The sequence below is a fragment of the Ceratotherium simum genome, chromosome X (assembly GCF_057802395.1).
Source record: "Ceratotherium simum simum isolate JZ-2026a chromosome X, ASM5780239v1, whole genome shotgun sequence".
Taxonomy (NCBI): domain Eukaryota; kingdom Metazoa; phylum Chordata; class Mammalia; order Perissodactyla; family Rhinocerotidae; genus Ceratotherium; species Ceratotherium simum.
Genome location: NC_141940.1, coordinates 33659501 through 33685292, shown reverse-complemented (window position 1 = coordinate 33685292; position 25792 = coordinate 33659501). Strand labels below are relative to the sequence as shown.

At 38.5% G+C, this 25792-nt stretch overlaps 1 protein-coding gene across 1 annotated transcript; it reads right to left on the bottom strand.

Annotated features, from left to right (window-relative positions):
* On the bottom strand, window positions 1-24353 carry IL13RA2 (interleukin 13 receptor subunit alpha 2). The gene is made up of 10 exons (XM_014795315.2): window positions 24209-24353; window positions 22897-23023; window positions 21428-21579; window positions 19724-19877; window positions 19075-19195; window positions 16277-16461; window positions 15200-15345; window positions 13674-13818; window positions 869-984; window positions 1-120 (listed from the first exon to the last, which is right to left on the bottom strand). Exons 1-10 carry the CDS (start codon window positions 24215-24217, stop codon window positions 70-72), a joined length of 1206 nt encoding a protein of 401 aa, XP_014650801.1. The 5' UTR covers window positions 24218-24353; the 3' UTR covers window positions 1-69.
* Between the last annotated feature and the right edge of the window lie 1439 nt (window positions 24354-25792).

Here is a 25792-nt window from a genome sequence, read left to right as displayed (position 1 = left end):
TTTGGAGCAAAAATTCAGTTTAATAAGACTCATATTTGATATTTGGCCATAGGGCTGGAAATTACTGAGTCAACAGTGTGTCTCTTGAGGAGAAAAGGCTTCTTTTTGTGTGTGAAAAGCCTGAAATTAAGAAAGAGCTCCATTATTAACAAATAGTCATAATAATGCAAACTATTTCACTTAGATTAATAACTCTGAGAAACAGGCAAAAAGCATTCAGCAGAGAAATAAAGTGAAACATTTCATACACATTCACATTTCTCTTTATCTTTAAAAGACTTGGCATTAAGATATTTTTTTCCAAGTTACAATTCCTCCTTAAAGCCCACCAACCCATGGTGATCCCTCCATCTTCTGAAATTCTATAGCATTATCTGTACAACTCAAATAGCAATCATCTAAAATCAGCTCATAACACAGGTTATACATTTTTTATGGACTCTATCTCCCCCAACTAGAGTGTGAGCTCTTGGTGGGCAGGCACTATATTTTTAAAATTTTTGTGATCTTTTGCCTGTGACACACTAGTAATACATTTCAGTCTACGTCCATTTTAAGTTACTCTTTCCTTTCTCCCAATCCTGCTTTTCTCCTGTAACTCTTTCTCTATATTTTTCCCTAATCCAGAGGTAAATAGCATTATTCTTATAGTTCAACAAAAGTAAATCCACCTCAAAATGTAGCTTTTTAGGGTTAAATTTTTAAATTACTGTGTTTTCTGGAGACATCATCATAATCCATACAACATCAATTGTACACCCATAGTGTTCAGGCAAAATTATAAAATGTAGGTCAGTCATTTCTAAATGCAGAACATTTTTTGTTATCTACTGTCTCAGACTAAACATTATAGTGTTATGTAACTTACCGTTTTCAGTAAATCTTTTTGCTTGTACAAAACCAGACAAGTTATTAACGAAACAAATAATAAGACAAGAACAAATGGTATCAAGAAAAATAACAAGGCTTTCTTCCATATGTCACCTAGGATTAAAAATCACAAAAAAGGGGAAGGTTTAGATGTTTACAATTATTTTTGAAAGTGAATTATTTTATAAATAAACTAGTAAATGGTGAACTGAGTTAAACTCAGCAACTTCTGCCATATTTACCAGTGCATATATACCATAGTTATGTTTGAGTGTAGTATTCTTTCCATTTGTGTACTTTTAATATAGAACTACTTTACTGAACTATGACATCTCTTCATTTTACTTAGAAAAATAACTCCCCAAAGCCCAATTCTTATTTTCTCACATGATTTTGTTTAAAACTTGACCTTGTGTATTTTTCAAAATAATAAAATATTAGCCAAATGATTTAGATAAGTATGTCTTGTGTATCTCTTAACTCTCAGTAAATCAAATATTTATATCATATCATATAATGCTGTAGTGAGCAAGAGCTGGTCTTCAACAAAAGTCTCTGTGCAAATAATAGAGCTACTCTTTAAACATCATGTTTTTAAAGTTGTCTCACATTTTAGAGACTAAAGAAATGAGGTTTTTCTTTTCAGGTTGAAATTTTAATGGTTCTTCTGCATAGCAAGAAATGAGCAATCACTAGACAAACTTAAAAAGTAGACAAAGTTTGTCTTTCCAAAACTAGTATCGTCCACTTGTTTTGAAGTACTACAGAGCATCTTGAATCCTAGATCCAGATCTACACTAAAACCTACCCCCAATGAACACAGGGGTGCATATATCTTTTAGAATTAGTGTTTTCGGGTTCTTTGGAACATGACGTAGTTTATATAGAAATTAAAATATAGTGACATGCACCTGAAATTTATATAATGTCATAAACCAATGTTACCTCAATAAAAAAAAAAAAGTACCCCCAACACCACCTTTTTCTTTGTCCTATTCCCTTCAAATCTTATTTTCTACTAGAAAATTACCAAATTCATATAGTCAGCTCAATTAAGATTTGCAAGGATATAATCCAGAGAAATGACTAATAATATTAAGTTTTTTGGCATGCAAAATAAACAGTGGGAAAGCAGGCTTCTTTCCTGAGACTCCAGTTGCTTTCCTTATACATAGTCAATCCTGAATAAGACATATTGACATTTTCAAAAAAAATTATCCCTTGAAACATCCAATAAGAAACGTCCTAAAGAACTAAGACCACATGCATCTCAGGAAATTCTTTGTTCCTAATCTCAAAGTTATTAAGATTCTACCAAGAGATACCTATCAGGGCAAAAGAAATCTGTCATCAATATTACTGTTAAGATTGTAAGTAAAATACATAAAAAGATATATATTTGGAGGATGTAGCTTAAAAACTCACAATATCCACTTTAAGCTATGCATTGACTAATGATAAGATATAATTCAGGGAGAGAAAAGTCAAGATGGCAGCATAGGTGGACTCTGAACACCACTCCTCCCTCAGACACAGCCAATTTACAACTACTCTTGGAAAAATTACCCCTGAGAGAGGACTGAAAACTGGATAAGAGGAACCCCAGCAACAAATGACAATCCTAATTGAGATAGAAGAGGCAGAAATTCCCTTCTGGATAGAAAAACATGCCACCTTCACAAGCCACAATGCTGCACGGCTGCCCAGGAGCAACCCAAAGGTACGCAGCCTTCCCTGGAGGAATGGGGGACCTGAGCCAGGGAGCATGCCCACTCTAGGTATTTTTTGGACCCAGCACAACCGAGCCAAGTGGCATAATACCTGACTTTGCTTGCTACTAACAACACTGGGGAGTACCCCCAGAAAAGCCGGCTCTAAAAGAGCCCATGCACAAATTCACCCATCTTGGAAAGCAACCTAAAGAAAGGTGCACAGCCCTTTGGTGAAAAGAGACTCATCTGACAGGCTCTGAGTGCATCTCAGTGAGAGGTGAGACCTCTCCAGGAACTGGGACATTGGCGGTGGCCATTGTTGTGACCTGGTGTGGGTGTGATGACACAGACACTGGCAGATGCCATTGGAGTTCTCCCTGGGGCCTGCTAGCCCAGGGTGTGGCCCACCCACTAGAGCACTGATTTAATCCCACTCAGCCAGGGCAGGCAGCCCACCCTAGGGACTGGCCCCACCCAACAATAAGCCCTCAGGCAACTTGTGGGCCTGCATAGATTGGTGACTGGATTCTCCACAGCCTGGCGACTGGGTCCACCTCTGTGGGGCAGGGCATGCACAAGGAGCGGGTGGAGAGTCTGGGGTGTTGGTGGAGTGTGGGGGGCCCCTGCCTTGGAGAGACTGGGTCCACTTCGGGGAGTCGGGGCATGTACTCAGGGCAGGACTGTATTGACTGTGTGTGTGGACTTGTGGGTGGCAGGGCTTATCAGTTGCAGAAGACTTGTGCTTCTCAAAGACCACTTAGGGGATTGGCCCTACCTTCTGAAGCCTGAAACAATTGGGTGCTCCCATGCCTGAGTCAAGCCCCACCCAGCTGCAATCCTCAGAGAGCTGACAAGAGCCTTATAGGCCAGAGGCTTATAGCAATTGTAAGCCCCTGAGCCTAACAACCAGCCACACTGGGGGCCTACCCACTTCATAGAAAAACGGAAACAGGAATGTGCTATTACACCTTGCATCCAACTGTGCTGGGGCTCCCTACACCCAATAAAGAGACTGAAGGGCCCACAACAACTACAGGCAGCTGAGCATTACAACCAGCTGGACAGGGGGACAGCTCAGCATCCCTGGGCACCTGCAGGAAGAGCAACCCAGCCACAACAGAAGGACACATGTAGCCCACACAGGGGTCACTCCTGGAACATTTGGAACTGGTGACAAGAGGGAAGCACACTGCAGGCCTCCTAAGGCATCACTTACATAAGGTCACCTCTCCAAGATCAGGAGACATAGCTCACCTACCTAATACTTACACACAAGCACAGGGAAAGAGGCAAAATGAGGAGAGAAAAGAATACATTCCAAGTAAGGGAACAGGACAAAACCCCAGAAAAGGAACTAAATGAAACAGAAATGAGCAACCTACCCGACAGAGAGTTCAAACAAAGACTGTTAAGGATGCTCACAGATCTTGGGAGAAGAATGGATGAACTCAGTGAGAACATCAACAAAGAAAGGAAAGATATAAAAAAAGAACCAATCAGAAATGAAGAATACAATACTGGAAATGAAAAATTCACCAGAGGGACTCAAAAGCAGAGTAGAGGATACAGAAGAACGGATCAGAGAGCTGGATGAAAGACTAGAAGAAACCACCCAAGCTGAACAGGTAAAAGAGAAAAGAATTAAAAAGAGTGAGGACAGTCTAAGGGACCTCTGGGACAACAACAAGCACACTAACATCTGTATTCTAGGTGTCCCAGAAGGAGAAGAGACAGACAAAGGGGCAGAGAATCTATTTGAAGAAATAATAGCTGAAAACTTCCCTAACCTAAGGAAGGAAACAGACATCCAGGTACAGGAAGCACAGAGAGCACCAAACAAGATAAACTCAAAGAGGCCCACACCATGACACATCATAACTAAAATGTCCAGAATTAAAGATAAAGAGAGAATCCTAAAAGACACAAGAGAAAGACAACAAGTTACATACAAAGGGAACCCCATAAGGCTATCAGCTAACTTCTCAGCAGAAACCTTACAGGCTAGAAGAGAGTGTTATGATATATTTAAAGTGCTAAAAGGAAAAAACCTACAGCCAAGAATACTCTACCCAGCAAGGTTATCATTCAAAATGGAAGGAGAGATCAAAATTTTCCCAGATAAGCAAAAATTAAAGGAGTTTGTCACCAAGAAACCAATTCTACAAGAAATGCTAAAGGGAGTTATCTAAGGGGGAAAGAGAAGACCACAAATAGGAAAAATTATCTATTTCTATGATAAGAGGGTAACAGATACAAATACACAAAAAAGAGCTTAGATATGATATAAAAAATATAAAATGTGGGAGGAGGGGAGTGAAAGAGTAGAGCTTTCAGACAGAGCTCAAACTAAATAGACCATCAATTTAATATAGATTGCTATAGGGCATAGGGAGAAGTCAAGATGGCGGTGTAGGCAGACTCTGAACTCACCTCCTCCCACGGACACAGCCAATTTACAACTACTCGTGAAAAAATTACCCCGAGACAGAACTGAAAACTGGATAAGAGGTACTTTTGCAACAACGGACAATCCTAACTGAGGTAGAAGAGGCAGAAACTCCCTTCTGGAGAGGAAAAACGCTGCCTTCACAAGCCACCAGCTTCACGGCCGCCCGGGAGCAGCCCACAGGTACGCAGCCCTCCCTGGAGGAGCGGGGCCCCGACCCGGGGAGGGCCCCCGCTGTGGGCATTTTGTGGACCCAGCACAATCGAGACGAGTGGCATAATATCTGACTTTGCCTGCTACTAAAACATTGGGGAATACCCCTAGAAAAGCTGGTTGACAAAGACATTAAAACCGCCTCTTAAAGGGCCCACCGGCAAACTCACTCATTTCAGAAAGCAACCTAAAATCACCAGAAAGAAAGGGGCACAGTGCTTTGGTGAAAAGAGACTCACCTAATAGGCCCTGTGTGCATCTCGGTGAGAGGTGAGACCTCTCCAGGGACTGGGACATTGGCGGCGGCCATTGTTGTGGCCTGGTGTGGGCGTGCTGATACAGACGCCATTGGAGTTCTCCCTGGGGTCTGCTAGCCCAGGGTCTGCCCCACCCACTAGAGCACCGATTTAATCCAGCTCAGCCAGGGCAGGCAGCCCACCCTAGAGACTGGCCCCACCCAACAACAAGCCCTCAGGCAACTTGTGGGCCTGCATAGATTGGTGACTGGATGCTCTGCAGCCTGGTAACTGAGCCGACTTCGGTGGGGCAGGGCGTGCACAAGGAGTGGGTGGAGAGTGTGGGGCGGCGATGGAGTGTGTGGGGCTCCCGCGTGGAGAGACTGGGTCCGCTTCGGGAGGTCGGGGCGTGCACACGGGGCAGGACTGTGTTGACTGTGTGTGTGGACCTGTGGGCAGCAGGGCTTGTCAGCTGCAGAAGACTTGTGCTTCTCAAAGACCCACATAGGGGGTTTGCCCCACCTTCCAAAGCCTGAAACAATTGAGTGCTCCTGTGCCTGGGGCCAGCCCCACCCAGCTGCAACCCTCAGAGAGCTGACAAGAGACCTAATAGGCTGGAGGCTTAGAGCAATTGTAAGGCCCTGAGCCTAACAACCTGCCATGCTGGGGGCCTACTCACTTAAAAGAAATACTGCAACACAAATGTGGTATTAGAACTTGCAGCCAACTGTGCTGGGTCACCCCACACCTGATAAAGAGACTGAAGGGCCCACAACAACTACAAGCAGCTGAGCATTACAACAGCTGGCCAGGAGCATAACTCGGCCTCCCTGGGCGCCTATAGGGAAAGCAAACAGGCCACAACAGAAGGACATATGTAGCCCACATAGGGGTCACCCCTGGAACAATGAGAACTGAGGGAAGCACATGGCAGGCCTCCTAAGCCATGACTTACATAAGGTCACCTATCCAAGAGCAGGAGACGTAGCTAACCTACCTAATACATAGTCACAAGCACACGGAAAGAGGCAAAATGAGGAGGCAAAGGAATACATTCCAAGTAAGGGAACAGGACAAAACCCCAGAAAAGGAACTAAGTGAAACAGAAATGAGCAACCTACCCGACAGAGAGTTCAAACAAAGAGTGTTAAGCATGCTCACTGATGTGGGGAGAAGAATAGATGAACTCAGTGAGAATGTCAACAAAGAAATGGAAGATATAAAAAAGAACCAATCAGAAATGAAGAATACAATACTGGAAATGAAAAATTCACTAGAGGGACTCAAAAGCAGAATAGAGGATACAGAAGAACGGCTCTGTGAGCGGGACGAAAGACTAGAAGAAATTACCCAAGCTGAACAGGTAAAGGGGAAAAGAATTAAAAAGAGTGAGGACAGTCTAAGGGACCTCTGGAACAACATCAAGCAGACTAACATCCGTGTTATAGGTGTCCCGGAAGGAGAAGAGCGAGACAAAGGGGCAGAGAAACTATTTCAAGAAATAATAGATGAAAACTTCCCTAACCTAAGGAAGGAAACAGACATCCAGGTACAGGAAGCACAGAGAGCCCCAAACAAGATAAACCCAAAGAGGCCCACACCAAGACACATCATAATCAAAATGTCCAGAATTAAAGATAAAGAGAGGGCCAGACCCATGGCTTAGCGGTTAAGCGTGCATGCTCCGCTGCTGGCAGCCCGGGTTTGGATCCCGGGCACGCACTGACACACTGCTTCTCTGGCCATGCTGAGGCCGCGTCCCACGTACAGCAACTAGAAGGATGTGCAGCTATGACATACAACTATCTACTGGGGCTTTGGGCGGAAAAATAAATAAATAAATAAAAATATTAAAAAAAAAATAAGGAGCACAACCTCAAAGCAGCCTTCTCTAACCTCCTCAGATTGGGTTAAGTCTCCTTTCTTTAAAAAAAATAAAAATAAAAAAAAAATAAAGAGAGAATCCTAAAACCCGCAAGAGAAAATCAAGTTGCATACAAAGGAAACCCCATAAGGCTATCAGCTGACTTCTCAGCAGAAACCTTACAGGCTAGAAGAGAATGGGTTATCATTCAAAATGGAAGGAGAGATCAAAATTTTCCCAGATAAGCAAAAATTAAAGGAGTTTGTCACCAAGAAACCAGTGCTACAAGAAATGTTAAAGGGACTGATTTAAGGGGAAAAGAGAATACCACAAATAGGAAAAATTATCTATTTCCATGATAAGAGGGTAATGGATACAAATGCACCAAAAAGAGGTTAGATATGATATCAAAAACATAAAAGGAGGGAGGAGGGGAGTTACAGAGTAGAGCTTTCAGACAGAGGTCAAACTAAAGAGACCATCAATTCTGTATAGAAGAAGGAAGGAACAGAGAAGGACTACTAAAACACTGAGAAAAAAAAAAAGTTAAAAAATGGCAGTAAGTACATACTTATCAATAGCTACTTTAAATGTCAATAGACTAAATGCTCCAATTAAAAGGCATAGGGTGGCTGATTGGATAAAAAAACAAGACCCATATACGTGCTGCATACAAGAGACACATTTCAGACCTAAAGACACTCACAAACTGAAAGTGAAGGGATGGAAAAAGATACTCCACGCAAATGGCAATGAAAAGAAAGCTGGGGTAGCAGTACTCATATCAGACAAAATAGACCTTACAACAAAAACTGTAAAAAGAGACAAAGAAGGGCATTACATAATGATCAAGGGAACAATCCAACAAGAGGATATAACACTTGTAAATATCTACGCACCCAATGTAGGTGCACCTAAATATATAAAGCAATTATTAACAGACACAAAAACAGAAATAGACAGTAACACAATAATAGTAGGGGACTTTAACACTCCACTTACACCAACGGATAGATCATCCAAACAGAAGATCAATAAGGAAACATTGGCCTTAAACGACACACTAGAACAGATGGACCTAGTAGATATATACAGAGCATTCCATCCAAAAACTGAAGAATACACGTTCTTTTCAAATACACATGGGACATTCTCCAGGATTGATCACATATTAGGCCCCAAAACAAGTCTCCATAAATTTAAGAAGATTGAAATAATACCAAGCATCTTTTCTGACCACAAAGGTATGAAACTAGAAATCAACTATAGGAAGAAAATCAGAAAAGCCACAAATACGTGGAGATTAAACAAAATGCTACTGAACAATGACTGGGTCAACGAAGAAATCAAAGAAGAAATCAAAAAATACCTGGAGACAAATGAAAATGAAAATACGACATGCCAGAATTTATGGGATACAGCAAAAGCGGTTCTAAGAGGGAAGTTTATAGCAATACAGGCCTATCTCAACAAACAAGAAAAATCTCAAATAAACAATCTAACAATGCAGCTAAATGAACTGGAAAAAGAAGAACAAACAAAGCCCCAAATCAGTAGAAGAAGGGAAATAATAAAAATCAGAGCAGAAATAAATGAAATAGAAACCAAAACAACAATAGAAAAAATTAATAAAACCAAGAGCTGGTTCTTTGAAAAGATAAACAAAATTGACAAACCTTTAGCTAGACTCACCAAGAAAAATAGAGAGAAGGCACAAATAAGTAAAATCAGAAATGAAAGAGGAGGGCCGGCCCCGTGGCTTGGCGGTTAAGTGTGTGCGCTCTGCTGCTGGCAGCCCGGGTTTGGATCCCAGGCGCGCACCGACGCACAACTTCTCCGGCCATGCTGAGGCCGCGTCCCACATACAGCAACTAGAAGGATGTGCAGCTATGACATACAACTATCTATGGGGGCTTTAGGGGAAAAAATTAAATAAATAAAAATTATTAAAAAAAAAAAGAAATGAAAGAGGAGAAATTACAACAGACACCTCAGAAATACAAAAGATTATAAGAGAATACTATGAAAAGCTATATGCCAACAAATTCGACAATCTGGAAGAAATGGATAAATTCTTAGAATCATACAACCTTCCAAAACTGGATCAAGAAGAAGTAGAGAATTTGAATAGACCAGTCACCAGTAACAAGATCGAAACAGTGATCAAAAACCTCCCCAAAAATAAAAGTCCAGGACCAGACGGCTTCCCTGGTGAATTCTATCAAACATTCAAAGAAGACTTAATACCTATCTTTCTCAAACTCTTCCAAAAAGTTGAAGAGAAAGGGAAGCTCCCTAACTCATTCTACGAAGCCAACATTACCCTGATACAGAAACCAGACAGGGGCAACACAAAAAAAGAAAATGACAGACCAGTATCACTGATGAACATCGATGCAAAAATCCTCAGCAAAATACTAGCAAATTGAATACAACAATACATCAAAATGATTATACATCATGATCAGGTGTCACCACTCCTATTTAACATAGTATTGGAAGTCCTAACCAGAGCAATGAGGCAAGAAAAAGAGATAAAAGGGATCCAAATTGGGAAGGAAGAAGTGAAACTCACTATTTGCAGATGACATGATTTTATATACAGACAACTCTAAAGAATCCACCAAAAAACTCTTAGAATTAATAAAGGAAAACGGTAAAGTTGCAGGATACAAAATCAACATACAAAAATCAGTTGCATTTCTATACACTAACAACGAAGTAGCAGAAAGAGAAATTAAGAATACAATCCCATTTACAACTGCAACAAAAAAAATAAAATACCTAGGAATAAACTTAACCAAACAGGTGAAAGATCTGTACAGCAAAAACTATAAAACATTGCTGAAAGAAATTGAAGAAGACACAAAGAAGTGGAAAGATATTCCTTGCTCTTGGATTGGAAGAATTAACATAGTTAAGATATGCATGCTTCCTAAAGCAATCTATAGACTCAATGCAATCCCTATCAATGTTACAACAATATTTTTCACAGAAATAGAACAAAGAATCCTAAAATTTATATGGAACAAAAAAAGACCCCATATAGCCAAAGGAATCCTGAGAAAAAAGAACAAAGCCAGAGGTATCACACTCCTTGATTCCAAAATATACTACAAAGCTATAGTAACCAAAACAGCATGGTACTGCCACAAAAACAGACACACAGATCAATGGAACAGAATCGAAAGCCCAGAAATAAACACACACATCTATGGACAGCTAATTTTCGACAAAGGAGCCAAGAACATACAATGGAGAAAGGACAGTCTCTACAACAAATGGTCTTGGGAAAACTGGACAGCCACATGCAAAAAAATGAAAGTAGACCATTATCTTACACCATACACAAAAACTAACTCAAAATGGATTAATGACTTGGATGTAAGACCTGAAACCATGAAACTTCTAGAAGAAAACATAGGAAGTATGCTCTTCAACATTGGTGTCAGCAACATATTTTCAGCACCATGTTGGACCAGGCAAGAGAAACAATAGAAAAAATAAACAAATGGGACTACATCGAACTAAAAAGCTTCTGCACAGCAAAGGAAACCATCAACAAAATGAAAAGACAACCTAACAATTGGGAGAAGATATTTGCAAACCATACATCTGATAAGGGGTTAATCTCCAAAATATATAAAGAACTCATACATCTCAACAACAAAAAAACTAACAACCCGATTAATAAATGGCCAAAAGACCCGAACACACATTTCTCCAAAGAAGATATACAGATGGCCAATAGGCACATGAAAAGATGTTCAACATCACTATCAGGGAAATGCAAATCAAAACTACAATGAGATATCACCTCCCGCCTGTCAGAATGGCTATAATTAACAAGACAGGAAACAACAAGTGTTGGAGAGGATGTGGAGAGAAGAGAACTCTTATACACTACTGGTCGGAGTGCAAACTGGTGCAGCCACTATGGAAAACAGTATGGAGATTCCTCAAAAAATTAAGGATAGAACTACCATACGATCCAACTATTCCACTGCTGGGAATTTATCCAAAGAACATGAAAACACCAATGCATAAAGATACATGCACCCCTGTGTTCATTGCAGCGTTATTCACAATAGCCAAGACTTGGAAGCAACCTAAGTGCACAGCAAGGGACAAATGGAAGAAGAAGCTGTGGTATATATACACAATGGGATACTACTCAGCCATAAGAAATGATGAAATCCAGCCATTTGTGACAACATGGATGGACATTGAGGGTATTATGCTAAGCGAAATAATTCAGAGGGAGAAGGTCAAATACCATATGATCTCATTCATAAGTAGAAGGTAAAAACAACAACGAACAAACACATAGAGACAGAGATTGGATTGGTGGTTACCAGAGGGGAGGAGGGCAAAAGAGATGATTAGGCACATATGTGTGTGGTGATGGATTGTAATTAGTATTTGGGTGGTGAACATGATGTAATCAATGCAGAAGTAGAAGTATAATGATCTATGCCTGAAATTTATACAATGTTACAAACCAATGTTACTGCAATAAAAAAATAAATTAGGGGGCCTGCCCCGTGGCGTAGCCGTTAAGTGTGCGCGCTCTCCTGTAGGCGGCTCAGGTTCGGATCCCGGGTGTGCACTGATTCACCATTTGTCAGGCCATGCTGTGGTGGCGTCCCATATAAAGTGCAGGAAGATAGGCACAGATGTTAGCCCAGGGCCAGTCTTCCTCAGCAAAAAGAGGAGGATTGGCATGGATGTTAGCTCAGGGCTGATCTTTCTCACAAAAAAAAAAAAAAATTAATAAAAAAAAAACGAAAAAGAAATAACTGAGTTGTTCAAGCTACACAGCTGGCAGAACCCAGGACTATGGTTTCACTGTTTCTCCTGGTGTGTCCCAGCTTTGCCTTCCAGGGGTTGTTGGAGCCCTTGTTCACATCTCAGTGAATGAGCTGCTAACCACAGTTTATCGGTTGTTTATGGAAAATGCAGGAAGAAAAGAAGAGCAACTCAAAGAATAAATATGTGGATAGATAAAACTTAATGTTCACTGCAAACAAAAAAGATATAATTCAGAACATGACTTTCTCAATGTCAGTTCCTCAGAGTCTCTAGATTTCTTATAGTGGTGACAAAAATAGACACGTAGAACCAGTAAGTTCTTTCTGATTCCATGTTTCTCTTGGTTAATTGAGTTCTCGTTCTCTCTGCCTATTTTTTTCTCTATAGCCATTAGTGTTTATATGATATATTTGTCTTCTTTGTTTATTGCCTATCTCTATTCAACTTGAGAATAAAATATAAATTCTGTGAGGAGAGGGATTTTTTTTACTACTGTATCTCTAAGGCCTGAAAAAGTCTGACACATAGTAGGTACTAAATAAATATTTGATGAATGAAAGAGTACAATGATACCACTATATTAATAGGGAGGTAATAGGGATTTCACTATAACGGAACAATATGAAAGGAGATGAATGGTTGATAGAAATGTCATTATCTGTCTGTATGTACATCTGTATATGTATTTACATAGCTATATACCTGAAAGAGCAATGCTGAGTTAATTTCCTTAATTTTATTTATTTATTTATTTTTTCCCCCAAAGCCCCAGTAGATAGTTGTATGTCATAGTTGCACATCCTTCTAGTTGCTGTATGTGGGACACAGCCTCAGCATGGCTGGAGAAGCGGTGCGTCTGTGCGCGCCCGGGATCCGAAACTGGGCCGCCAGCAGCAGAGCGCACGCACTTAACCGCTAAGCCACGGGGCCGGCCCTGAGTTAATTTCCTTAAATTTCAAACAATTATTAGTAATTTCTATTGATAAAGCTAGCATACTGTGAAGCACAATAATATTTTGCCTCACTCTCAAGGCTTTTTAGTTTATATTGCTATTTAGTTGAAATATGTCTTTTATCATAAATTACTTTAAATCACTGTTGGAAGTGAATGGAATATGCATTTTACTAATGATGACATATTAATTAGAAAAATATTCATTAGGCACAGTACTAGATATTCAACAGTAATTGTATGCCGACCTATCCTTGATGTAAGATTTCTGTTCTCTTGAAAATTGAAAGTGTAGGAAAATATTGATTAAAATGGGCTCCCCCCAAAAAGAACTAGCATATTCTCTCTATAACAAGACTCTTAGACTAGTTTAACTACTCCGAGTTAAAGCTGAATATTAGATTTTCCTTAAATCTATGTTCGAGTGAGGTGCTTGCTAATTTATCTTCTTTTTATAGACTATATGCAAGAATCTTTTGATTTCCATAATTACAAAATACACTGAAAGAAAATTAATTTTGCTAGCAAATAGCTCCAGTTAGTTAGTTACTGTTCTTTTATCTCATACCATTCCAGCATTGTTCATCACTCCACTCACTCCAAATTCCATCATCTGAGCAATAAATATTCACTTTGCTTCTTACTAAAAAGCATAATCGGTGGCTTTCATTTGATATTTTTGTGATGTATATTTCATTTTCGACTGTGGTAGTCTGAAAGCCAAGGAAAAAATAAGATGCCATTATTTGATCTAATTGCAGCCAGACAGATCCCATTTGATTTGTCACTTTCAAGTGGGTTTTTTTACATAAGACATATGCATCAAATGACTAGAAAGGTATATACCCAAATCCTAACAGTTATTATCTCTCTGTATGGTGGATTTTTTCTCATTTTTTTCTTACCTATATTTTTTAATTTTTCTATAGTGATAATGGATCACTTGCAGTAAAGGGCAGGTGTTACAGGGCAAAATTCCCAGGTAGCAATGGTGTTTATGACACCCAGTATTTGGATTAGTGTCAAATTTCCCAGATTCCATAAACTGGAAAATGCTACATACACTGAGGTAGCAAAAAGAGCCATCATGTGAATGTTGTTTCTATAGAAACTATAGAGTTCATACACATAAAGCTTTTTTTTCCTTATTCTTATTTTGGTTAACCACCATTAAGACCTGTGTAACAGTGCTCAGGGCTTGGCATGAAACTACCCCTTCAGATATGAGAATACACAAAGCTGGAGGATCTCAAAGAAAAACAAAATCACTGAAGCGATTGCTTCAGTTTTGCATTTCAAAGAGCTGAAGAATGTTTCTCATTCAAAATAACAGCTCTTCTTTTGTTGTAACTTTTCTTCGGAACCAGCATAATATAGTATAGGTTAAAGTGGACTGGGAGTAAGATCTGGATTCTAGTTCTAGCTGTGTAATTTCATTGTAAGTCAATTCACTTCCTTGGGACTTGTAAATCCATTCAACTCCCAATTTTCTCATCTGTATGTGAAATGAATTGATTAAAACTAATGATTCACCTACTTGTCTTCACCACTCTCTAAATTGGAAACCAATGAATAAAATTAACATATAACAATGTGGGGCTAAAGGCATCACCATATTGTTGGTGCTGGGAGGTAATTAGTCTTGCAACCATTGTCTGCTTCCCCAGTTAGTACCTCTTCCCTGCTACAAGCAATTCTCAGGTAGCCCTGCCAGATTCTACTCTAATTTTGACCTGATGGTTGTTCCTCAAGAAGTGGTTGTTATGTTTGTGTTTTTTGTTTTGTTTTCTTTTTACCTGAGACCTCTTCACAATCCATCTTATGCATGTGCTTGGCAACTTAATTTATTGACACAATATTGGAAACAAGTGACTAGATTATCTCTAAGGTCCTGTATAGTTTTAAAATTGGTATGACTGATTATACTTTCAGACTGTAAACATCTTTCTTTTGTCCACTAGATTATTTCGTTTTCTGGAAATTAAACTAAGATATATATCATCTTCTATTCCTCATGTGGATAGCAACTGATTTTGGTTCTCATGTTTAAAAAGCTATGTTTATGATTTTCCCAAATAAAGGCAATGTTCATACCACCCAGGTAGTATCATCCTCTGTGAACTCAATTTCATAAATGAAACACCGTGCTGGAATGGGTCCTCTAGGCATGCTCCATTTCAGGTTCATTTCCTCTGAATTCTTCATGGTGAGACTAAGGTAGTCTGGTGGCAAAGGTTTAACTGAAAAGCAAAAGGAAACCATTTCAACATGAAAGTTACTGAAGTTTAGCAGTAGCCCCTATCAAAAGCTAGGGATACCTAGTAACAGAAGCCGCCAGGATAAATCAAGTGGCTCAAGACTATTTTCCATAATGTGAATAAAAATCAAATTTGCTTGCCAACCAAGATTAGTTTGAGAAACTTGGTTATTTTGGAAACTATTTTTTCGATTAGTCACATACTGACAAATATTTAAGCCCAAGAGAAAAGTTAGAAGATCCAAAGCATTATAGTCATTTTTTTGCATTTTGCAGCATTACAAACAACTACCACAACCATTACCACTACTATTTTTGTTAACAGCTAACTTACTTAGAGCTTATGTTGTGCCAGGCACTGAACCAGAAATGTTACATCATAAACTCATTCATGTCTCACAATAAACCTATCAGGTGGTCCTCTATTATCCTCATTTTACTGATAGGAAAATTGAAACAAATGTTAAAAGTAACTTGCCCAAAGTCATACAGCTAGAAAGTGGTAACTCCAAGATTCAGACCCAGGTATGGCTGACTCTAAAACCTGTCATTCTTGTAACTGTTAGAACTGAGAACACAGAGTCAGGAAATATCCAACCATTTGCCTATTGAGGCCTGGGAATAAGTGATTCCACAATTACTCCATCACTAACACTAGACAAAAATACTACATAGCAGATCAACTCTTTGAAGCTGGGAAATAAATTGTGAGTTCTAAATGAAAATGACACTTTATACTTCCTTCAATTCCTTATCTTCCATACTTTTCTATTTAACAAGAGTTTCCTTGTATGCTCTGTTGGCCCTCATTTTTTCTGGCTTTGCATTTCCGTAGGTATCTCCATCTCTTTCTTTTCTTTCTATGTGATTGCAAATGGCCCAAACTAGAAACACTCTGAAGTTGTTTACCTCACCTATATTTTGAAGCTGAAAAATGAAATAGCTGGGTCTGATAGGCTGGGATTCTGATGATCCATTAACACAGATGTAGAAATCTTTATAGTCTGATGACTCCAAATACGGAAACCTGCATCCAACATTTTTTCCATTAACCTTGATGTAATCGGCACACTGTAATGCACGGTCCAAGCCTTCATACCTATAAAAAGAAGTGTTGTAAGAATTGTGTTTACCAATATCTTCCAGTATCATGGTGCTCAATTTTCAATTATCTTAAGATACCAAGTAAATAAAAAAAATTATTTAATAATATACAATATTTATTGAGCACCAACCATGTGCCAGATCCTATGATAAGTGCTAGAGATACAACAGTAAGGAAAGCAGACATAGTCCATGATTTCATGAAGTTTACAATCTTGTGGGAGTCTTTACAAAATCTCAAAGACAAGGCAAGGATTCTTACTCATGTACTTAGATTATGCTGATTTACCAACAAGATTTGTGAATCAGAAAATAAGATTGCTGTTAAGAAAACCTGGGGTTTATATAGATAATCCTGGATGATACTGCCTTTTTTATATTGTACTGGAGAACTTATAAAGATGAAAGCAGATTTAAAAGCAGACTTACAAAATATTCTTATGTTTAATAAAATGAATGAAAATCCTCTGAGGATACAATACACATCAAGAGATAAACCTCAGAAAAGACAACGGGGAGGTCAAGAAGAAAAAGAGGAGCTGTTTGGCAAGTAAATATCTAATTTCCCATTCTCCCAGACAAGAAATGTTGCCATCTCATTGGAAGTTAACCTCCTTCCAGTAATAAAGCTAATGGGAATTAAGGGGGATTTCCCAAGCAACAAATGCCTGGTTATTTTCCTAAAGAATAGCTTGCAATGCAAAATGTGACATTATCTATAAAGTAGCCAAAATTCCTTTTGAAAGGAGGCCAATCTAGCAGCTGACAAGACGCTTGTACAAATATCCAGACTCTACTAAATTCACTTTATGCCAAGTATTTACTTTAGGCAGAGTTTGCAAGATTGTAGTCTCTTGGTTAGTTCACCTGAGTAGAGTTTGAAAGACTTGAGTTCTAGGGTTGACTTGACACAGATTTACTTTGTGCCAAATGGGAAGCCTCATCGTACCATTATTTTCCAGTCTCTAAAATGTTAATATTTACCCTTCACTACTTTACTAAGATGAGGATAAAGTTATGTTAAACATGAGCTACAATGTACAAGAGGGCAGGAACTTTGTCTTATTCACGTTTTTGTCCTTTTTATCTAGAACAGTGCCTGGCATTTAATAATTGCTTAATGTTTGTTGAATTAATGAACAAACAAATTGACCCATCCAATTCCAGATGAGGAAACTGAGACCACACAAAGGGAAATTGCTCACCCAACACCACCAACTTAAATAATGCCAGAGCAGGGATTAGAACCCAGTTCTCAGAATTGTTAATAGTTTATACCTTATCACTTATATGATTTTCTGAAGAAAAATGTCATGATAATTTGGGCCTGAAACTCACAGAGAGTAACACTTTGTCCTCCTTTGCTTTTTCTGTTATTTAATAAATGCATAAGTTCCAATACTTACCTATCAATTTACCAATGTTATCATTATTTGTTTCATTCATTTAATGAATATTTATTGATATTCTACTATGAGCATAGCACAGCAGAGATAGTCAAGAAAAATACAAGAGTTCATGCCTATCAATCTTTTAAAAATTTAAGAGAGGAGACAAAGCATACATGTATGACAACAATTTAAATGCCACCTGGACAATAAGCAACTAGGAGCTACAATAAGTAATAGAGAAAAACTGAACAGAAGCTGATGTGATCAGTAAAGGGTTAATGATATTGAACACCAGATGGGCCTTGAAGGATGGATAAGAGTTAGTGAAAGAGAGAGCCAGAGGGTATTCCAGATACCAATGCACACAAAGGCATAAAAGATAACATGGGTGAGAAAAAAATGTAGAGATGGGTCTAAATGGAGTGGAGCATTCACATTGGTGATACTAGAAGGTAATGTTGGAAAGGCAATGATACAGTGAGGCAGAGACTTGAATGGCAGCCTAGATTTTATCCTGGAGACAATGAGGAGCCACTGAAGGTTTTTGAGCAGAAGAGTGGCATGTGAAAATAGCAGTATAGGAAGATAAATCTGGCTATAGTGTGCAGAATGAATAGGAAGGAGAGAGACTGGAAGCAGAGGGACCATCATTTGGTAGGCTATGGTAATCATCCAGGTATGGAATGAGGTGAACCTAAAGTAGAGTTCTGACAGTAGAGAGAGGAAGTAAAGAACAGATGTGTGACCTTGCAAAGGAGTGTCAGAACATGATTATCAATGTTACCATGATGAAACATTCAAGGAATGAAGGAGAGAGAAGATTCAAGATGGCTCTAAGTTTAAAAGCCTCAGTGACAGTTAACAAAGGTAGGGAAGTCAGAAAAAAAATTCACTTTTAATAGGTACCTGCTTTTTGAAAAGGCAAAAATATAAGATATGCCAAAACTTTTTAGGTTATAACTCCATCTATCTAAAGGATACAACATTTAATCCAGTATAGAAACAGTGATTGCATTCTTTATACCACCCATAGAGTACCTTCCTACTTCCTACTTACTCCCATTGAAAACCATGAATAACTGTAAACAACCTTCATCATAAATATAACTCTGAAAAATATAATGAATTTAATTTAGTGAAAATACAGTTACTCATACTGTGGATTAATTTTGATAGATATTTTCCTAATATGAAATTCTTCTTATAAAAATACTTACCAGTAAAACAAGTTATAATTGGCATCAAAATGGACACCCAAGCCAGATTTCCAAGAGCAGAGTAAATCTTGCCAGTTGTAATATATACAATCCATATCCTGAATTTTAGTTTCCACATTTCCTAAGGAATGAATAAACTGTGAGTGCTTGAAAGGCATGGTGATGAATCATGTGGAAAATCACTATGCAATTTTATTTCATTTCCTTTGACCTCTCCATTTTATTTAGCAATCAACATAATCAGGAATATTTCCAAAAGAAGTTGTTGGAAATCACTTCACTGTAAGTAGGGCATGCAAAATCAAAAATCTTTGATGACTCATTTACTGGTACTAGTGGAAGCATATGCAAAAGTACTAAATTAATAATTCTAGGATGCTCTGAGCAGTTGAGCAAATACTCACATGCATATTTACTAATATGACCCCCAAACTGGGAACTATATTAACCTAATAAGATGTAGGTTTTGCCAAATGCGTTTGCTGATTTAAAGAATTCAAAAAGGCCAGTCACCCACTCCTAAGAAGGATTCTATTTTGTGCCACACTCTCAATTGTACATATAACCTGGTATGTAAGAGTTAAGAGACTTATTCCCTATATGGATTGTTCTGACAGTATTAAATATGAAAATAGAGCTTTGTTTTAACCTTGTGGTGATGTCCAATAAGTAGCTTCTGCCCATGAACTTTGAACTTCTGATCCGTTTGTGCATTGCCCTGGCAGAAGTGTGTGTACCTTTGCTTCAACGCCTTTGTTAAGATCAAACCCGTCTTTGTAATGTAGATTCTTAGTAATGATGGTCTGTTTGATAAACAGATTAGACAAAGTCAAGCTTAGAAACAGTAATGGCATCGTTAGCCACATCAATAAGGCTAAGCAGTCATTAATACTCTGGAGAGTTCCCAATATCTAAGAAATTCCTGATGATTATCTGATACAACGTCCCAGATATATTTCTGGTAGAGCTCACTTTTGTATATTATGTCATTTGATGAGATCTTTTGAATCTTAACATCTCATTCAAAAAAACCCAAAAAATTCTAGAATAGAAAAAAGGCTTTATGGCAGGAACTTGAGTTATAACCAACCTGAAATCAAGAAATAATTTTCACATACCATATACATATTACATGACAAATGATTTATCACATTTCAAATATCACATGAACTCTTCAGGAATCGTATAAAGTAAAATCTTGGAGGTAACTGGAGAAAGCCAGACAAATTGTGAGCTCCTTTGAGGACTAAAATCATATATCACTTATCCTTGTATTCCTGATACCTAGCAGAGTGCCTGGCACAAAACGTTGCTCAATAGGGGCCAGCCCAGTGGCATAGTGGTTAAGTTCCCATGCTCTGCTTCGGCGGCCTGGGGTTCGCAGGTTCGGATCCCAGGCACGGACCTCCACACTGCTCATCAAGCCATGCTGTGCCAGCATCCCACATACAAAATGGAGGAAGATTGGCACAGATGTTAGCTCAGGGACAACCTTCCTCAAGCAAAAAGGGGAAGATTGGCAACAGACGTTAGCTCAGGAACAATCTTCCTCACCAAAAAAAAAAAAAGTTGCTCAATAAATGTTTGATTTGAATTGTCCCTTGAAACTACCTAGCTGAATCAGGAAGGTAACAGAATGCCTTGTACGACAGAAATCTGAATAAACATGCTTGTTGACCATGTAAATAGTTAATAATACAATCAACTTCCATTAAGCAGTTACTACAACATATGCAAAGAACCATGCTGTGTTCTGTGGGGAGAGTACAAAGATAAATAAGCCTTGATTCCTACAGAGATATAGTCCGGTAGCATATATAAGACACATATACAGGTATATAAGTAACTGCAAAATATGGTAAAATGTGTAAGTACTCTTCAAGTCTATATTCCATGGGACCAAGTATTTTTTCCTGTACTTCCAACGGTAGTCTTTATTTATTTTTTTTTTTTATAATTTTTATTTATTTATTTATTTTTCCCCAAAGCCCCAGTAGATAGTTGTATGTCATAGTTGCACATCCTTCTAGTTGCTGTATGTGGGACACTGCCTCAGCATGGCCGGAGAAGCGGTGTGTCGGTGCGCGCCTGGGATCCGAACCCAGGCCGCCAGCAGCGGAGCGCGCGCACTTAACCGCTAAGCCACGGGGTCAGCCCCCAACGGTAGTCTTAATATTGGGTAGGGTGAAAACAGACATAGCAGGATGCATAGGAGATAATAGCAGGCAAGACAAGCTTGTTATACTTTAGTAATAGCTATTGAGATATGGGAATTAGAGTGGACACTAACATCAGGAATCACAAGAAAACTCCTAATAATCACTGTGATATCGCAAGTGCATGCTTTACTTACCTTCCACTTTTCATTATCCATGTTTCGGTATTTTAATTCATATTCTACTGTGCATTCCTTAAAATCATCCAGAGACACTGGAGGTTGCCATTGCAAATAGAGATAACCTAAATATCCAGGATCCACTATCTCAAAATTCTGAGGTGGATTAACTGAAATAAAATCAATAAAATATTTTTACTCTTTTCCTGTATCTTATGACAAAGATTGTTAAATCTAGATTACTTCCATATGTCCATCAACTGATGAATGGATAAATAAACTGTGGTACATCCATACAATGGAATAGTATTCCGCCATAAGAGAGATTGAAGTACTGATACATGCTACAACATGGAAGAATCTCGAAAGCATTATACTAAGTGAAAGAAGCCAGTCACAAAAGGCCACATATTGTATGATTACATTTATATGAAATATCTAGAATAGGCAAATCCATAGAAAACAAAGTCAATTAGTTGTTGCCACTAATTATGGCTTATGGCTAAGTGCCTTAAGAATTAGGAGAACAGGGCAGATCTTATTGTTCTATTCTGATTAATTGAATCTGCTAGTTAACTAAAGTTCAGAGCTATCCCTAGAGTATGGCAAACCAGGGCCACTCTTTGGAAGGACTCAAGGAAAAGTGACAGGCAGCTAAGTAGAATGACATCAGAAAACAGCCCGTTTTATTTTGGGGGAGGGAGTAGTAGGAGGCAATGGCTCCCTCATCTGGTGATTTAAAAAGCAACAAAAGCAAACAAATAATTCTATAAACTTTCCTACTAGCAAATCTAGTACTATTGTACTGCCCTCATATTGCTTTTCTGCTAATAATTTCCTTTCATTTCTACCCTGCTGTTCATTTTAATACTTCACTTCATAATACTTATTGAGGTGAGGAAAAGAACCCACTGAAAGAAATTGTGGCACAAATTATGATTTGGCATGGGACCCCCATGTCCCAATAAAGAAAGTCTCTATTGAGGATGAAATGACAATCCTATTGTTCCAACTCCTATAGTTAAAAAACTTCGTCAAATGCACTGCTCTAATTACCTTCTGCAATAAGAAAAGTTCATTAGATATGATTTAATAATTCTGTAATTATTTTTAAATTTTAGTTTAAATCTTTATACATTTTTTTCTTATTTATCTAATTGTCTTAAAAGTGAAGGATAGTAATTAAAGAAAGTTTCCAGTTAGTTGGGTACCAGGCAATGAGGTTTCAGATAATTAACCTATTTGTTAGAAAAGACTATACAAAAAGGTATGGCAAGTGTCTTTTAGTTTGGCTTTAATCCTACAAAATGTCTGTTATCGTCAGTTACCTTATACATGAGGCTGACTAGTAAGAATATATCTTTTGTGCATGGACTTCCTAAAATATTTCCAATAACAATCCAATCTACATGTTATGCACTTTCATAGAGTAGGTTGAAAAGACAGTTAATATCTCTAACTTTAAAACTACTCCATTCTTGGTTTACCTTTTATCTCAGCGTTTGAAGGCAAAGTAGAGCCAAATGCTGTGCAAATAAGAAGGGTATACAGGCATCTGATATCCAGATGAATGAAAGCCATTTCTCCAAGATTTAATACCTTGAAATTTCCACTCTAAGAAGAAAAAAATATAACATTTTAACTTTATCTTACTTCAAATAACCAAATGACTAAATGTTATTAAAAATACGTCTGGAAATTCTCTGTGTGCTTTCTACCAAGAATTGAGAAAATTGTGTACCTTTGAACCACGGAAACAAAAGAAATCAAGTTTGGAACCAATATAATTGGAAAGGGAGGATTCTAGTCTCATGCTTCTTATAAGAGTAAAAACAAAGGAAAACAAACAAACAAAACCTGTATCCCTTCACCCCTCCCCCCACACACACACATACTTTTCTACGCATCCCATGCTATGGCCAGTACAGGATGGCTTCAAATAGCCTTCTGCCTGAAGACTGAGCCAGACCCACCAGAGTGTTCGTATTGGTTCACAGGGGGCTTTATGATGTCATTAGTCTCCATAGCGATCCTCTCCCCTAGCAACAAAGAAAACACACTGATACATACACATACTCTTTTCTGAGATAAAAAGTTTTTGAAAGTTATCTGACTACTGAGAAAACTCAAAACCTACACCAAAGCCTCAGATACCTCAGAACTTTGCTCCATTTCTTCATAAATATTAAATTATCATCTTCTGCTCTCATATCTGTTCCACTCTTCCCTGTGTTTCCTGTATCAGTAAATGGCATCATCATCTTCCCAGTTGCCCAAACCAGAAAGCTGAGAGTCTTTCTCAACACCTCCCTCTCTCCTCCAATCTCTCCATTATCACTACCCCTTCCTAAGTTGAGGATCTTATCATCAGGGACCTCCTTACCCAGTCTTTCCTGCTTCCAAACCATTCTCCACACCACATACAGTAAGAGCAACCTTTCCAAAGAACAAATCTGAACTTATCACCCCTTTCTTAAAACAGCACTTCACTGCCACAAAGTACAATTTAATCATCTTTCTATTCTTGAAGAATATTGATTTTATGATCAAAACTTAAAAGATTCTTGTCTCTACATACCTTCTCAATCAAAAAATACTCTCCTTTCAAAAAAAAAAAAAATCACTACTCCCAGTTCTATACTTCTCTTTGAATCTATATTCCTGGAACCAAGAATTTCACAGTAAATTAAGGATTAAAGCTCACTTAGCCTAACATTCAGAGACTACCTTTCTTTTCTCCAACATAAATTAATTAGGCAGGTCAGACCCTCCCTCCTTGTCCCACCGTCTTCATCCTACCTGGTCCATCTGTAACAGTCTAATGCTGGTAGGCTTCCATTATTACATAATAGAATCTTGGGATCAGACTGTTAGAGCCAGCAGGTATATTGGAGACAAAGCTAGTTCAATCCTCCTTTATATATTGGGAAGCAAAACTCACACTTGCCCAAGATTACACAACGAATTAGTAACAGAGCTGGAAGTAGAACAGAGGTATGATTCCCAACCCAGTGCACTTCCACCCTACTATGCTAAATCCCACACATTTGACTTGGGATTATGAAAGCTTTTCCTCTGGAATTCCAGCATTTAAGTCTTCCTTCAATTAGCTAGCCAAGCTGAATCATCACTGTGTTATTTGTTTTCTGTCTCGTAAAATCGTAAGAGGATGTCATTTACTTACTGAAGTCCAATAAATCTCTCTCAATTCCTCTCTGCCTGCTTGCCAGCCCACTGCTGCCCTCTAAAGCATCTGTAAGTAATAGGTAGGTTTGGTCAACAGAAGGCCATAGATCTTCCACAGAGCTGATCTAATGCATTGTGATGAACACACTGGTTACTTTTGGATCCAAGGCAATAGGTCTGACAAAGAGAAATTCTTTCATATTACTGTAAGTACTAAGACAATCAGGCTTCCCTTAACATGCTCTCTGAGAGATCTTAAAGTTCTCTCTCGCTCATCAACCTGTCCTTAAATATTTCATAGCCCCGTGTCATGTACAGCATAAATGCTAAGTAAAGAGTTAAAAATCCCTTGCTTCTATTCTACTTATAGGCTACTGAAATTTGACTCAGGCTGTCAAATATCATTTCCTGGATCAGTCCAACATATTTAAACAAAGGTAGGAAATGGGATAACTGGCTTCCTGAGTCACTTACCTATAAACCATGAAAAGAGTTCCTGAATTACACCTAGGGTCCCACCTAGACTTTCTTACCCAAATGAACATGAAGACAATTCTTTCCTTGGCTTCTGGGTTACAGGATTGTTACTAGTGCAATGAGGTGCTTTATATACTATATGGTTACCAGGAAGGACAGAGTTTTTCACAAGAGGGGAGGAGACACTGAAGACAAAGGGAAGATGGGAGATGGAAATGCAAACATACAAAATTTGAAACAGTTTCTCATGTACTCCCCACTCCCAGCCCACAGTTAACAACCACTCTTCTGGTCTTAACTCCTTATTTTTAAAAATGAGGAAATACCCAGCAAGAAAAGTGAATTGTCCAAGGTCACACAACTTATTGGCGGCAGAGGTAGTACTGAAAACCAGCTCTCTTGAGCCCTTTCCACTAACTAGCAAATAAATTTTCTTCTTCTAAGGAGTCAGTCCTGCACCTATCTTACCAGAAGCCTCCCCCTGAGCCTTCCTCAACCTACTGTCACCACCCAAACCATCAACCCAACTACACAGTTTTATCCTCATGACATTTTTGGTAGAGTAATAATTCAACAAACATTCACTGAGCACCTATTTTTTTTTCCAGACAGTATTCCAGCTAAATCTTGTCTAAGATACAAGGTGCAAGTGATAAGTCATAACATCTGTAATAATAATAATACCTCCTACCATTTATTCAGCATTCACAGCACTTTACA

What these genes read in the sequence shown, in the direction of transcription:
- IL13RA2 (XM_014795315.2), bottom strand. An exon ending in AGGATGATACTACCTGGGTG is followed by an intron (nt 13,819 to 15,199) that starts GTATGAACATTG and finishes CTTGGCTTTCAG; the next exon opens with ACTACCACAGTCGAAAATGA. An exon ending in AAAAAGATTTACTGAAAACG is followed by an intron (nt 121 to 868) that starts GTAAGTTACATA and finishes TCTTAATTTCAG; the next exon opens with GCTTTTCACACACAAAAAGA.